General features: G+C 38.2%; 1 protein-coding gene across 2 annotated transcripts in view; it reads right to left on the reverse strand.

Moving 5' to 3' along the window:
- LOC107083637 (lipid phosphate phosphohydrolase 3-like) overlaps nucleotides 1–14,200 on the reverse strand; it is a 21,459-nt gene extending 7,259 nt beyond the window's left edge. The window contains exons 1-2 of one of the 2 annotated variants that reach the window (XM_015373004.1): nucleotides 13,899–14,200; nucleotides 3,241–3,398 (exon numbers count right to left, since the gene is read on the reverse strand). In XM_015373004.1, coding sequence (XP_015228490.1) covers nucleotides 3,241–3,398; nucleotides 13,899–14,022 — 282 coding nt within the window. In that variant the 5' untranslated portion in view covers nucleotides 14,023–14,200. Of the gene's footprint in view, nucleotides 1–3,240; nucleotides 3,399–4,933; nucleotides 5,089–13,898 lie in introns of both variants that reach the window. The other variant, XM_015373006.1, reaches the window with a different exon arrangement.
- Nucleotides 14,201–14,772: the final 572 nt, after the last annotated feature.

Below are 14,772 nucleotides of genomic sequence, written 5' to 3' on the forward strand. Positions count from 1 at the left end.
TTTTTTTTTTATATTGTGCATTCCTACTAAATATAGGCTGCAAAAGACTTGAGACTTGTCCAAAGATTTTTTCCAAAGCTCTTTCAGCAGGACACCAACAATAAAGAGCTGCCAGCAGATGGTTTATGGAAAACAGGTATTAATGTGTTGGAACTCCAGTCAATGTAAGAATCCGATCTCTATCTATTCTGTGTAGACTGTTATTGGATGTATAATGATAGATGGAAGCCCGATTTATAAAGCAGCATAAATCGAGGTGGATGGTGGTTCTAAATGTCACTGATGCAAGGAGGTTTAAAAAAAACAAAAAACAAACACACCAAACTTTTCAGATTTGTATTAGTAGAACAGTTTGGGAACCATATTTCCCCTTTCACTATGTTATTTTGTGTTTGTTTATCACAGAAAAATTCCCCCTAAACCACACTGTTTTGTGTGGTTGTAACATGGTAGAATGAGAATATTTTAGCACAAGAAAAAAATGAAGATTATTTGAGAAGCAACGCCTTTATTGGTTTTCCTATCGGCCAGAATAAAAGCCAGCATAAATTACAAAGGGCATTGCCTCCTCTGGTTTCCACTGCCTGTGAGCTATGAATCATTAAATAAACCCATGTTTGTTTGTTTTTTCTTCTGCTTCATAAAATTCAAATGTTGACCAGAGCATGCCAGGGGGTGGGTCAACGATGGATTCAAAAGTCAGGTCTTGCTGAGGAAAAGTGAAATACAAGCCACTTTTTTTTTTATTTGCATGGGGCCCATGCCACAATTCCACCACAGCAATTATGGTATTTAACCAAACAACCATTGCGTCAACCGTAATTACACGGCCGTGGCTCCTTCTCGCCCCTGCGGCTTTACGTCTGAGCAGCACTCTGCTTGGGGGGGACACAACACAGGCAGCCTCGGTCACGAAGCGAGGTGGCGTCGCTAAGCAAGGTTAAAACTGCACATATTATGTGAGGTATAAAAGCTGATTTTCTAAACAGGCCTTCTGCTTGGAGCAGGCTGCAGGAATCTGTTTGCAGACAAATTACCCATTTGTGGTTGTGAACGTATCACTATGTGGCTACTGAGGTGTCGAAAAATATTTTGTAAGCTCTAACTACATGCTTTGGTAGCTGTTTCTATGGTGTAGAGAGACAGGCTTGGTTTTTGCAGAGTTCTTGGAAGAATAGCTGGAGTTTAAATTTAGTTTCTGTGCAGTTGTTAAGCTAAATTACCGGGCGTCATCTTTAGATAGAAAATCGTATTTTATTGGCATATCTGTCAAAAGCAGCCTGGTCAGATGCAGAGACACTCAAATATAAATACAATCAATTTGTTAGAAGGACTAAATTCTGGGATAACATAGTCACTGATTTCCCCCTGGAGGGTGCTCCAAGCTAATCAAAAACTTCACTTTACTGGAAAAGCCGTAATCACTTCAGCCATCTCGTTTTGCCCGAGGGAAAACTCTGAATGAGTGCTGTTGGCTCATTCTTATCTAGAATACTCTGGAGCCAGCAGCTCTGGCAGATAGCCCAGGTATGGAGATGGTGTCTCATCATTTATCACGCTGGATAATCTTAGTTTATTCCCTCAATGTCCAAACTGAGAGATAAGGAGCATTTGATAAAACACAAAGATATTTGAGGGAAGTCTGTACCTGCACTGCCCCCTAGCATTATTTCCAACTACTTGTTTTGTGGTAACAAATCTTGATGCAGAGATGTTCTCAAGTCATTTTTTTGTTTCTTTAGGCCCCAGGAATAAATTGAGTCTAAAGTTTTATCTTGCCCCTAAAGTGCGACTCAAGTTGGAATCTGGTACCATTAAGGGTATAGTGGAGGATTTTATTTTTCCACGTTATTCATCAAAATAATTGGTTCTCCTAATTGCCAATCATTTTGGTGATATGTTTAGGGGCTCATCCCCATTTTCACTTACCGGTGGTGAGTCTTAACCTAAATCCACCAGATGGATTTGCTGGATTTGCTCCGCATATCCATCTGGAAACCTTCCGTTGAAGTAATTTTGGGAAGGGGTGAAAATTCTGGTTAGCTGATTGGCCTATGTTGGTGATAGATGAAGCATATGACGTACTAACAGAGCGACGACGAAAACACAACCACAAGCCAGGCACAAGCCAATTGATAGATCAAACTCTTGCCGAAACCAGTCGGGAGAAGAGCAAAAACATCTTTTCCTCTGAGAAAAGCCCCCAGAGCAGTGTTTTGCTCTTCTTTCAGTGAAGAAATACTCTGTAATTCCGATAAAACTTGCTCGATAGCCACGCTAACGCTAGTTTCATCGGCTGAAGCCGCCATGTTCTTTAGACTGAACTGTCGCGCTTCTCGTGGGTCACACCTCAACCCGCCTCAAAGCCAACGCTGATTGGACGTTCGTTTGGTGAACTGCTCCAAATTTTCTTTAACGGAAAGTAGCCAGACTGATCTGTGAGTAAAACCTTGAAAGCTCGCGAGATCAGGATGGTCTCACGAGGCTAGGTGAGTCTAATGTAGTGGAAACATTGCAAATCTTCTTTTGGAAAGTAAGCTTGTATGAGCGATTCAAACAGCAGCTTTTAATCAGAGCGTGCATGAGATGAAATGGGCTTGTGCACGCTCCTGCACGTGTCTAATAGGCATTCCCTTTCGGGAGCGGGTACAGGGCTCTGCATGTGCATTTTTTATTTTGAAGTGGAGACGGCGGGTCTTTTAAAAAAATTGTAAAAATTCTCCAGTATACCTTTAATAACAACTTTAACTATGATCAATGGAAATGGGACTATTTCACATCATATTAATTTAATTAGGGTTACGATAAAACATTGGCTCCTCATTAAAATATCTCAGACACTCTTTCAAACACTGTGCAAATGTCAAAAATCTTTCAGATGGATTTTGTTTTACAATTTGTTGGGTGTGTTGATGACTGTAGCACCAGTGACATGCAGAAAAATATACAAAGTTTAAGTTTATCTGACTCAATGCTAAGGTTTTGTCACAAAACACAGTTTTCTTTTACAATAGATTAAGTCATATCTGTGAGTCAAACATGAACATCTGTAGCTTTTGACTGTTTGCACTTCTTGGAATCGTCTGCATACACAGAACATACAAAACAGCAATAAGATGGAGAGGAAAAAAAAAGCGTGTGAGAATTTGTGTGTTTCCCACAGGTGCTGCTAGTAGATGTGCATGGAGCTGAAACATGAGGAGTGAGGATGAGATTAGTGATGAGAGCGTGGTGACTTACAGAGAGGATGGTGATTAGAATGCCTGCCGCGGTGAGCACACCGTCGCTAATGGTGTCTCCTTTTTTGGCCGGGTACCTGATGGATTCATCATCGCAGTAAAACCCTCTGCGGTAAGGCTGAACAGCGCAGGTCTCTATGACCAAGAAAGGCAGGCCGGCTAGTGTGTGGAGGTGAGCGGGTGGCACAGAGAGGAAGAAGAGCAGGTGGGGTGGGGGTGGGGGGATGGATGGGTGAAGGGGAGAGAGATGGAGGTGCTAGGTTAATAACAGGCAAATTACAGAGGCTGTGGTTACAAGCAGGAGGTGACATGAGAACATCTGGAACTGGCTCAGTTCGTTCTGTGGCTGCAGTCTGAGTCTCATCAAATAATCAGGGGGAATTGGTTTGTTTTTATTATTAGAGGGTCACTGTGGATAAGACGGGTGCTTCTTTCAGTCTGTCAATTAAGGATTGTGTATGCTTTATGTAACAGCTGGTTGTTTTTAACGAGGAATCATTCTGCTGATGTGCATCTTTCTAAGCAGCTCATAACTTTAACAATTTATATGGCAAATTTGAAATTAGAAACTGGGATTTGGCAGGAGGAGAATATAATCAGCAAATTTCACGACAGGCTCCAAACATTAAAGGGGAGTTAATCGACTTTGCAAACATGGCCCTGTTCTGCTTAAAACATGAACAAACGACCATCTGCATCTACAAAAAACTGCTTAATATAATAAAAAGTGCAGAACAATAAACTCTTATCACTGATGGTCTTTGTTTACAGATAGATGAGATTGTAACATAAAAATGTGTGTCAGAACGGAAAAATATATTTGCAAGTTTGTTATTTTGGGCTCAAAAATTGCCTGATAAAAGTAATAAAAATCCCTAATTTCCAAAGAAGTTGTCAGTTTAAACATTTAGAGAAAAGATTCAGTATATCACCTTAAGATGCTCATCACCTGTTTTACTTGTAGACAATTAAACTTTCTGCAAATATTTATTTTATTTAGGGCTGAAATGATTTCTTCGTGATTAATGCATTATTGAAATCAATAATCATCAGCGAATTTGGTAATCAAAATGACACTTAAAAGTAAAAATTCTACAATCATATAATAATGTTTCTATTTATATATAAATATATAAATTAAAAATTTATATATAAATTATAGAATAAAGGTTTCTCTTTCTATATTTTTTGTTTATTTAGAAATGTTAATTTGCTAAAATTATCTTTTTTAGATTGACCAATGATCAATAGATTCTTCAATTACCCAAATGATCAATAGATGGAGCCTTACTTTATAATTGATCGAAACAAAGCTGTGTCCTTTAATATTTTATAGTCTTTTGCTCTTTTTGTAGGACTGCAAGTGAAAAGTTTCAGATCCATAAAGTGTTTACTGGAAAATATGAGATGATTATTTTCATTCGTCTGATTCAAATGCATGCAAATTTAAGCCTGCCTGAAGGATTGGATTTTATCCTGGCAGCTTATGGTAGGACATGATGGAAAAAGGTGCAGCAGGGCTGCATGTGCTGCATAAATGATTTGAAGTCAATGGGATAAAACCACTGAGTGAGACTTAAGGCCTGTGGAAGCCATTAAAATCTGTATGCAATGATAAAACAGCCAGCCACTGGTGAACTGAGCGTGCTCCGTGTGTTCCCCTTGTTCTCCTGCTTTACCACACCAGGACTTACAGACACCACGGGCACAGTGACGCCCACAGCTGTGAGCACGGTGGTGGACACCGTGCTGTTCTTATAGGGAAGCCTGATGCTGTTGTCATTGCAGAAGAACCCCCTCTGGTAAGGTGGGAAGGGAGACTTGTGTAAAAACACGCCGACGAGAACCACTGCATGTTTGGACAGATACATGAATGCAGGTAAACAGGTTTTGTTAGGACATTTCGAACAACTGGGAAAAGGAGAGTAAATACAAACCACTTTTAAGACTTTCAAGAAGAGCATCGTCACAAAACGAGATGTAAAACTGTTGTTGAAATGAAAATGAAAAACACCCCAAAAAAGAAGAAAAGAACAATTTTTTCTAATTTCTCTCATTTCAATTACAGAACAGAGAAAGTGCAAAAATAATCTGTTTCCCATAAGCCTATGCTGTGTCGCCCCTCCCCTACTTGTTGTCACCTGGCTAAAATAAGGTTCCTGCTATTTGGAAATACTGACAATCAGAAAAAAAAGTAAAATTAATTAATTAAGTAAATTCATTCCCATGTTTTATATATACACACTTTATCATCTTCCACCTTTTTTGTTGTTTTCATTGTAGTTAAATATCACCAAAAAAAGCTAAAATCTCACATATATTGTTACCCAGTTGGGTATAATCTTAATCCTGTATCACACTATAGAATATGCCACATAATTACATAAAAAAAACTAATCTAAACCTATCTAAAATACATGGTCAGTAAAAAATGTCCAGAAAAAAGACATGATAAACATATTCGAAGAAGTCAGACATCTAAATAATCAAAAATACTGTGAGAAGGTGAAATGACAAGCAGCCTTTAAATACAAACTCAGCAGATAAGTCATGTTACGAACTCTTAATGATCTTATGATCATTTGTATGCAAATAAAGCAAATAATTTTCATTGATGTGATGATGTTCCCCAAAATTCTGTTTTGGTTTGATCTTATATGTTACTGTTACTGTAATAATCCATATGTATTCTTCTTGCAAAAAAACAATACATAACAACACGAAAAATTGGCCATCAAGCCAAGTCTTACAATCTTATAATTAGTCAAAACGTCTTTTTGATCTTGTTTTGAGGTTGATTCAATAAGCAAGAACAGAGTGTAAGATTATTTTAGTCTGAGAAGATTTTACTCAAAAATAAGTGGAATAATCTGCCAGTGCAGTGAAATAGTTCTTGAAATCATTATTTATATTCTGGGGATGCAACTAACGATTATTTTGCAAATCAATTAATCTGTCAATTACTTTTTCGATTAATAGCCTTAAAGAAGGCTTTTAAAGAAATTAAACCAGGTGAAACATCCCTATTATATTCCCAAAACATGAAGTATTACTTATTGCAATTGTCTTTCTGCACTGGCAGATTATTGCAGATTTTTTTAGTAGAATGTTCTCAATAATCTAAAGGAATCTGATCTTGCTTTGTTTATCAATTGCAAAACAAGATGAGAAATACTCCTTGGCTAGAATAATAATGTAAGATATGGTTAGATGACACTTATTGCATTGAAGAACCGTGTGTTTTTGTTTTAAAATTTAAAACCACAAACTCTTGAAGAAGGTGTATTCCATCCATCCATCCATCCATCCATCCATCCATCCATCCATCCATCCATCCATCCATCCATCCATCCATCCATCCATCCATCCATCCATGTGCTGGTGCCTACCTCCAGCTGTCAATGGGAGAGATGTGGGGTACACCCTGGACAGGTCGCCAGTTTTATATTCTAACCTTTCTAGCTTATTTTATTACAAGTGAAAAAGCCCCACACAATTCCAACAAGGCTATCTTTACGGCAAAGGCTTTGACAAAGACTTTAAAAGGCCCCTTTTCAGAATCCTCTGGGGAGTTTAATCGATTTCAAGTGTTTCACCACCTAAAGTGGCGAAGAGATCTTTTATTTTTATCTGCAGAAAACAAACGGGCTGGGTGTAGCTCAGCTAAGAGAAAATGGCAGCTTATTTTCTTCATTCCCAAGAGGTCATGATGGAGGACTTTGATTTCAAAGGGTGAACGAGGTACCCAGGAGAGGCCTTCCAATCTCACGACAGAATTTGGAAAATATGCTTTCATTGCACTTCAAAGTGACGTTTTGCTTTCAAGTCAAAGTCATCTGTGATCCACAGATATAAAGGAAAACAAGCAGACTAGTATTGGGGAGGGCAGGGGGTAGAATGGGCCAATTTCTCAGACCAAATGTCAAACACATGCTTGAGTTGCTAAGCCCCTGAACCCAGTACACCCACCCGTACTCACACACACATATACACAGAGCTAAGTTGTGGTTTTAACAGTCCAGCTGGGCCCGGTTCAGGTTACAGAGAGTTCTGGTGCTCTGGGAAATCCAGAATGTCGCTCGGCTCTCCACATTCAGCAGGTTTCACATTATTAACCTTCAGTCACTCTTCAAACAAATACCAAACCTGGGGCGACATTCCGCTCCGAAGCAGGACCGGAGGAAAAAGAAATAGGGCGGGACGTCTCAACGCTTCTGTGGCTGTGAAAACAAATCTCACTTTATAGCACGTTTGAACCTGAATGTCAAAGACCCCTAAGCTTTGGTTTATCTGTCTCTGAAGAGAACAACACAGGAGGCAGTACAGACTGCTGATGTCCTGGAGGGAAGGGGGGGCTGGAGGTACTGGACGTGAAATGCATTGCTTAAGAACCCTCACCTCTGCAATCTCTTTAAACACATTCACAGACTCAGACTAACCACAAGCCCAGAGGCTGGGGGTGGGGGGGTTCAAAGATCTGGCGAAATCCTTGATGAATTTAAGTCCATGCACAGACCGTGGCTTTTCAATGAGCCCTAAAGTGACCAAGCCGATGAAAAATCTTCTAGGGAAAGAGGGGAAAAAATGACAAGAAACAGAAGGACCCAGTCAGATCCTGTCTTCCAGGCATTCAGCTGTTTTTCTTCTCCCCTGTTCCGTGCCATGACCCCGGGCATCCGTGTAACAGTGCAGCATCAGCAGTGAGTGCAACATCTTGGGATTTTCCCCTCCCACCCACTTCAGCCTGCATGAAACATCAGAGGGTGGTGGTGAGTCCTTGTCGCGCCAACATCAACTCCAGTCAGCAGGTGTGAGGGTGTATACCTGCATTAGCTCAAAGTTAAAGACAACAGAGTCCTACGGAAAAGCTGAACGGCTGAAATAGAGATGAGATGTTTAGTCCTTCATATCAGCACTGTGTTTTTTATTTTCAAAATACCACTATAGTAATATACAGTAAAGGTCTAACAGGAAGATTTCATAAAGTCTTAGGTTTTAAACCTTTTAATAAGATATCAGAGTGGTATGTTATGGTTAGAGTTTCTGCAGCTTAAGGGAGCACAGAGAAAAACACTGCTGCTGCACACTGCTCATCAGCCAGCTGAAATACTCCCACACATTTTTATGACAAAAATAATGGTTAATTAAAATGTTTAGAAGTATTTTTGAGTTCAGAAACATGGATAACCTTCAAAAACGCATTAATCTGGCTTCTCCTGAATTACACTGAGGTCTGCAGATTTATTTATTTTTACTTTTGTTGGTTATGTACAGAGATAATTGCTATCAATCTAACATAAATGTAACTTAAAGAAATAAAAATGTAAATAAAAAGAATACAAATGAAACTTTGTTGTCTCAAACTGTTTTTTCATTTATTATTTCTTTCAAATTGAAATGTTTCCAAATTTTATATTTCAAAATCCCTCTCCAAAATATATATACGGTATATATATAATACATTTTTAATTTTCGGTGAATGCATGTTTTGTTTGCTATTGAAGTGTTTTGCATTTATCTGGTCTGTTTTTCTGAATTAATTACATGTTTATTTGGAAAAATTGACAAAAACGTTCTGTTTTTCTGACCTGGAAAAAACCCCCAAATTTTATGAAAAAATAAATACAAAACACTTGTGTTTCTGAAGTAATGAGATAAACTGTAAAGAGTAGAAGAAGGGGGAAATAACGGTGCCATTAGAAGCTCTCAGCACACAGGTGTTTTAACAAAGCTGACAAACTAATTAATAGTCATCACATCTACATAACTAAAAGACAACAGTTTCTCAACCCCAAAAGAAAAGTATAAATGGCCATTATAATCCACTATAAAATCAGAGGAGCATTATCTCATTCTATCATAAAAATGATCTCATTAATTAAGAAAAACAGACCAATTTCCTTTTTTTCCTGGGTGAATGCAATACATTTCCATAGTTCCCTGTTTAAACCCAGACTCAAACTAAACCAAGGTGTGAGACGTGTTTTTCAGCACCTGAGCAGGTTTTTATCGTGTCTGTGGAAATGCGCAGCTCATGTTAGAAAAACATCGAGTCAACATCAAGGGGGTAAAAACTGTAAAAACCAAAATAACATGAACATTTTCCCCTTTTAGGGATCGCTTACAGTCTGCGGTGAGAATGCATGGACCTGTCTGAGCAGTGCCCACACACACAAAGATGTGGTTGTTGTTTTGCTTTCAGCTGCCAGTCTGTCTGTCAGCTGAGTCTGCTGCAAAACGCCGCTCATAGTTCCACTGTGTTCAGGGAAAAAACTCCTGCCTGATACATTTGATGGAAGTCCAATTCCACTTGAAATGATTGAGAAATTTCTGTAGCAGGAGTGATATATGTCAATTTGGACAGGTTGTGTTTGCTCCTGAGAGACATTTGATCTGGGAATTCCTACAGTAAGAGAATTTCTGAACGGTTTTGGAGACTGTTTGGATTAGGGGTGTTCAACATACAACTTAGGAACCAAATGCAGCCATTTGGATAAATTTTAACCACGTTTCTATGATATTTTTCTTTTGATTGAGCTTTTATTGATCTCACATAGGAGAAATTTAGCTCTGCATTTAACTCATCCCCTTGGGGATCAGTGGGCTGCCATCGTGGGGTGCCTGGGGAGCAATCGGGGGTTGAGGGTCTTGCTCAGAGAGCCAGAGTGGCAGTCTATGGGAGCGGGTTTAGAACTCACAACCTTAGGATTCCAGGCTCTATGCCCTAGCCACTAGGCCACCACTCACCCAGTAAAGTAGAAATCTGGCATTTTTAGCCAATAGCATTGATGCAGACAGACACTCTTAAGTGTTGTGGAATGTTCCAGTGACTGGGAATGGATTAAAACCCACCATACATTTGAAAACAACAAAAAAAGTCATAGAATTAGACCTCCCTTTTTTTTATTAAGCCAAACTAGTGGACACCCTTATTCAGACTGAGAATAATGAGTTAATTTCATGGCAGATGGGTGCTTTCATTTTCACAGCTGTTGATTAACATATGTAGAGAACATTGGGGTAAAAGGAAATCTGCCTAAATAAAAAAAAAAGTTTGATTTTCATGCTAGCATTTTAAGATCTATTTCCACTTACATCTGTCACTGAACACAAAAATAATGACTTCATAAATGTTTAATGGTTTGAAGACTTTTGCTAGTATTTGTCTGGTTAATTCAGCAGGTGGATGTTTGGCTTAAAGCCGTGCACTTAGTGCTTAAGTGCCTTTGCACGTCAGAGGATTAGCTAGGAAATACTATAGCCACTCTTTGCAACCTAACGTAAACTGAACTTGAATGCCTGACCAGAGATCAGTTCCTGACAGATCTCAGTAAAACCGACGTTTTCCACCAGAAAACTGTTTTGTTTTTTTCTTTTTCCCACTGATTATCTACAGACAAGAAAGGAGCCTGAACTCCATAAAACAACCAAATAATATCCTTGGAGGCAGGAATAACTCTAGTGGGTAAGGACGAAGGAGATTACTAGTTGTGGCCCACAGTTTCCTCCTTGTGGTCAGACTCTTTACTCTACATCTTTAGACAGAAACACACGGCTGGTTTGTTGACAAGTTTCTCTCTGTGAAGTTTACAGAACTAAATGATGGCGATTGACCCTCCACAGAGATGAAAAACCAGCCAAGACTTAAACAGAGCACTTCTGAAAAAAGCAAACAAAACAAACCCAAAAAACCCCCAAAAAACTTGTGTTTATTCTTTACAAGACTGCTAACAGTTGGTGGGTTTACTAGGAAGCTGTCATAGAGTTATTTCTAACATCTGGCTTGCAATCATAGCTTTACACTGACATTTCAAACCCTTTTATAGGACTATGGCTCCACCAAGAATCAATTAAAATGAAGGGAGGAGTTTAAAATTTTTATTTATATATAAAAAATAAAGTTTCAGCCAAGAAAATAAAGTCTACCTGCAGCTGTTGGACATCACAGAGCTTTTAACATGCACATGGGTCCGGTAAATAACCACTGGTTTTAATTAATCCCACACACGCTCCCCCTAGATGTTAACATCACAAGCATTCCTGCCGCTGTGAGGAATGTGAGCCATTCTGGAAAAACAGAAGAAGTCAAAGCAGAGGTTGGTATGGATACAGGTGTGGGTGGAGGGCAGAGAAATGTAGACTTTCCCTCTTGGAGCGGTTCATTAGTGGGTTTCCTCTAACCCAGCCCATTTCAGAGACAGAGGGAAACAGAACACCAGGAACTTGGGTGATATTCAGGAAAACATAAGAACAGCTTTTCTTGTGGGTTAAACATGAATTTCTGGGTCTGGGTGGGATTACGTTTTAATTTTTAGCTGCTCCAAGGCCGAGCAGAGCCCCTGATGGCGTCTGATTTAGGGGACTTCCAACTATCTGCCACAAAAGTTAAAGTTAAAATCTCCACTTCCTGTGGGGATTACCATAGCCCTTATAAAATTTGACAACTATATTGGCTTTATATGCTGCAAAAGCAAAAATGTAGAAAAATAAAATCTTAAAATAAATCTTCAGGTCAATAGAATGATATGCCATTAAAATAATTTTTGTTTTGCTTAACATAAGAAAAATAGATGCTATGCACTTCAGATAATTGACTTGTTTTGTTTCAAAGGTAACTCCATTGTAAAATTGTTGTATATGCTCAAAACTCAAAGGAAATACCTTTTAAGGAAAAAAAAAAGACCTTTTCTTTTATGCAGCGCAGGTTAATCAGAACTTTAAACAAAGCTATGAGACACTTGAATCAAACTCATTTCATATTACCTGTGATGATTGAGTGTAATTTTTCAAAAATAATAAATTGTTCAACTCTTACATAAATGCTCTGACTTCTAGGGAAAGTCATAGTGGCTGCAAAAGTAAAAAAAAAATCTAACCATATATATATATATATATATATATATATATATATATATATATATATATATATATATATATATATATATATATATATATGGCTCAACAACAAAAACCAAAACAAACAAAACATGATCAGTTTGGGTTTGCATGACTACTCTATTAGAAGCTTTGGTTGGATAACCTGATGGCTGCTTGTCATTTCACCACTTTGTTTATACCCTTGCAGATTCTGTTAAATCTTACCAAATATTTTGAGTTATGAAATGGTGTTTCTCTCATGTGGGACATTGCGTACCTACAGTTTCATCCTGCGATGCAGACACTTTTAATATGCTTTGACAATCTTGGATTCTATTACAATGTCTTAATCTGTCATATTGTTTTAGTTAACCAACCTGAAGAGGGACCAGAATCATAAAAAAAAAACTAGTCATCATTTTCATGAGTGTAGATCATCCCTGACTTTAACCCCTGTCCTTAGGGAGCAGTGGGCTTTCACTATGTGGTGCCAAGGGACCATTCATTTGAACCAAAGAGCCTGCAGACTTCCCAGGGGTCAAGCCCCTGCTCTAAACACCACCACTCCCCCAATACAATGTTTTTATTTATTTATTTGTAAACAAAGTAAGATTTCGAATGAGATTTTTGCATTTCTATAGCTTATCACCATAATAAGAGAAAACACTTGCGATGAAGTAAACTGACCAGGAGCCAAGCTGTCTGGCGGTCCCATTGTAAGTATTGGGGGGGTGTTTCTGAAACAATACTAATTTTGCTGCTTAGAAAATTGACCAATACAGATGCTAACCTAATGTGATTTTAGCACGAATCATACATGCTTCAATTACTTATTGCAAACTGTAGAATATTAGAAAAGGCTTGATTAAGTGATATTGCACTGAAAAAAAAAATTGGGATCAACTTAATCATATTTAGTTACTTTAACACAATTGTTTATGTCCTACCATGTTAACATGAAAAAAAAAATATGTTAAAGTTACTAAATACGATTAAGCAGATACCAAAAGTGGCTGCATACATTTTTTCAGTGTAAAAAAGAACAACAGAATATATATCATAATATTGACAAAAGAGTTACAGAAACTTTAAACAGAAGCAGTGTTTCTACCAGCATAACAATATCAGAGATTTTAGATACAGGGAGATAAAATCCGATATTAGATTTTGGCCAATATCGGACCAATACAGGATATTATCATCGTATTGACATCCCCAGTTTGCTTGCAGGTATCTTGCATAAATATATTCAAACACAGGTGATTTTCAAACATGTATCTCGAGTAAAATCGAATTAAATACATAAAAATTGTAATTCAAACAGATTTCCTAAAAAAAACAGGCAATAGGAGTCAAAAGCCATATATTGGCTGCCAGCCGCGCTTTTATGTGACATGTTTATCAACATGTTTATAAATATACATGTTGATAAACATATTTATAAACATGTTGATAAACATGTCAATAAACATGTATCTGTTTGTCCATATGTACATGTGTACATGTTTATAAACATGTCATATGTATACATGTACACATGGTCAAACAGATACATCTTTATAAACATATATATGTTTATAACCAGGTTTATAAACATATATACGTTTATAAAAATGTATCTGGTTTATAAACCTGGTTATAAACATATATATGTTTACAAACATGTATCTGTTTTTGTCCATATGTACATCTATATGTTTATAAACATGTATGAGTTTGTCCATGTGTACATGTATACATGTGTCATGTATCTAAACAGTGATGTAGGTGAGCTGCGCTTACCTAGAAACAAGCAGAATAGATCCACAGCGACCAGCAGCTTCCTCCCGCTGTGGTCTTTATTGTTGCTCAGTGAACTCTTCGTATCGGCAGCCATGGTCTTCTCATATATCAAACAGCGTTGCATTTAAAAGGTTTTTCTTTAAATAAGAAAGGAAGCGTTTAAGGCTCGTCTCTAGCAGCTTAACATGAGTCAAAAAGGGAACTCATGAAGTTTTTTTCTGTTTTAACTCCTCACTTTTAAACACTGGGTCTATTTTCTCCGGACTTTCTATGATCACAGCTCGTCGTTTTCTTCTCCTCTGTTCTCATCATCCTTTCTGCTCCTTAAGACTGACAGCCTCCTACAAAAGCCGCGCCTCCAGCTCCTCCCCCTCCTCTTTCCCCCCGCCAATTAATACCATATGAACATTCCCCCACGCGGGATCATTCCCACACCATCAGACCAGCAAACGGATGCTGGAGACAGAGGCGTAGCCATAAAAAATGTATGAGGGTGGCCAGGCAATAACCAATGTACTGAGGGGTAGTGGTGTCAAAAGTCCACACATTTGCTACTTAAAGGAATAGTACACTCAAAACATGATTAGCCTTCATTTTCTACTCACCCCCATGCTGAACAACACTCTGGAGTACTTTTTTGATATCTCAAATGCATTTGGAGATCTGGGAGGCTTCTTGCTGTCTGCTGACATTCAAATAATGGAGGACTACGGTGCCCGAGACCGAAAAGGTCCATAAAAGTCCACAAAAAACGTGTCAATATTCCTCATACTGCTCGTCCAATGTATTCCAAGTGTCCTGAGTGGGTAGCGTCCATAATTTACTCGAAACGAAGTCATTTAGAATGTTTTTAGAGCATAAACAGTAGTGTATA

Source organism: Cyprinodon variegatus, unplaced genomic scaffold, assembly GCF_000732505.1.
Source record: "Cyprinodon variegatus isolate N-32 unplaced genomic scaffold, C_variegatus-1.0 Scaffold79, whole genome shotgun sequence".
Classification (NCBI taxonomy): domain Eukaryota; kingdom Metazoa; phylum Chordata; class Actinopteri; order Cyprinodontiformes; family Cyprinodontidae; genus Cyprinodon; species Cyprinodon variegatus.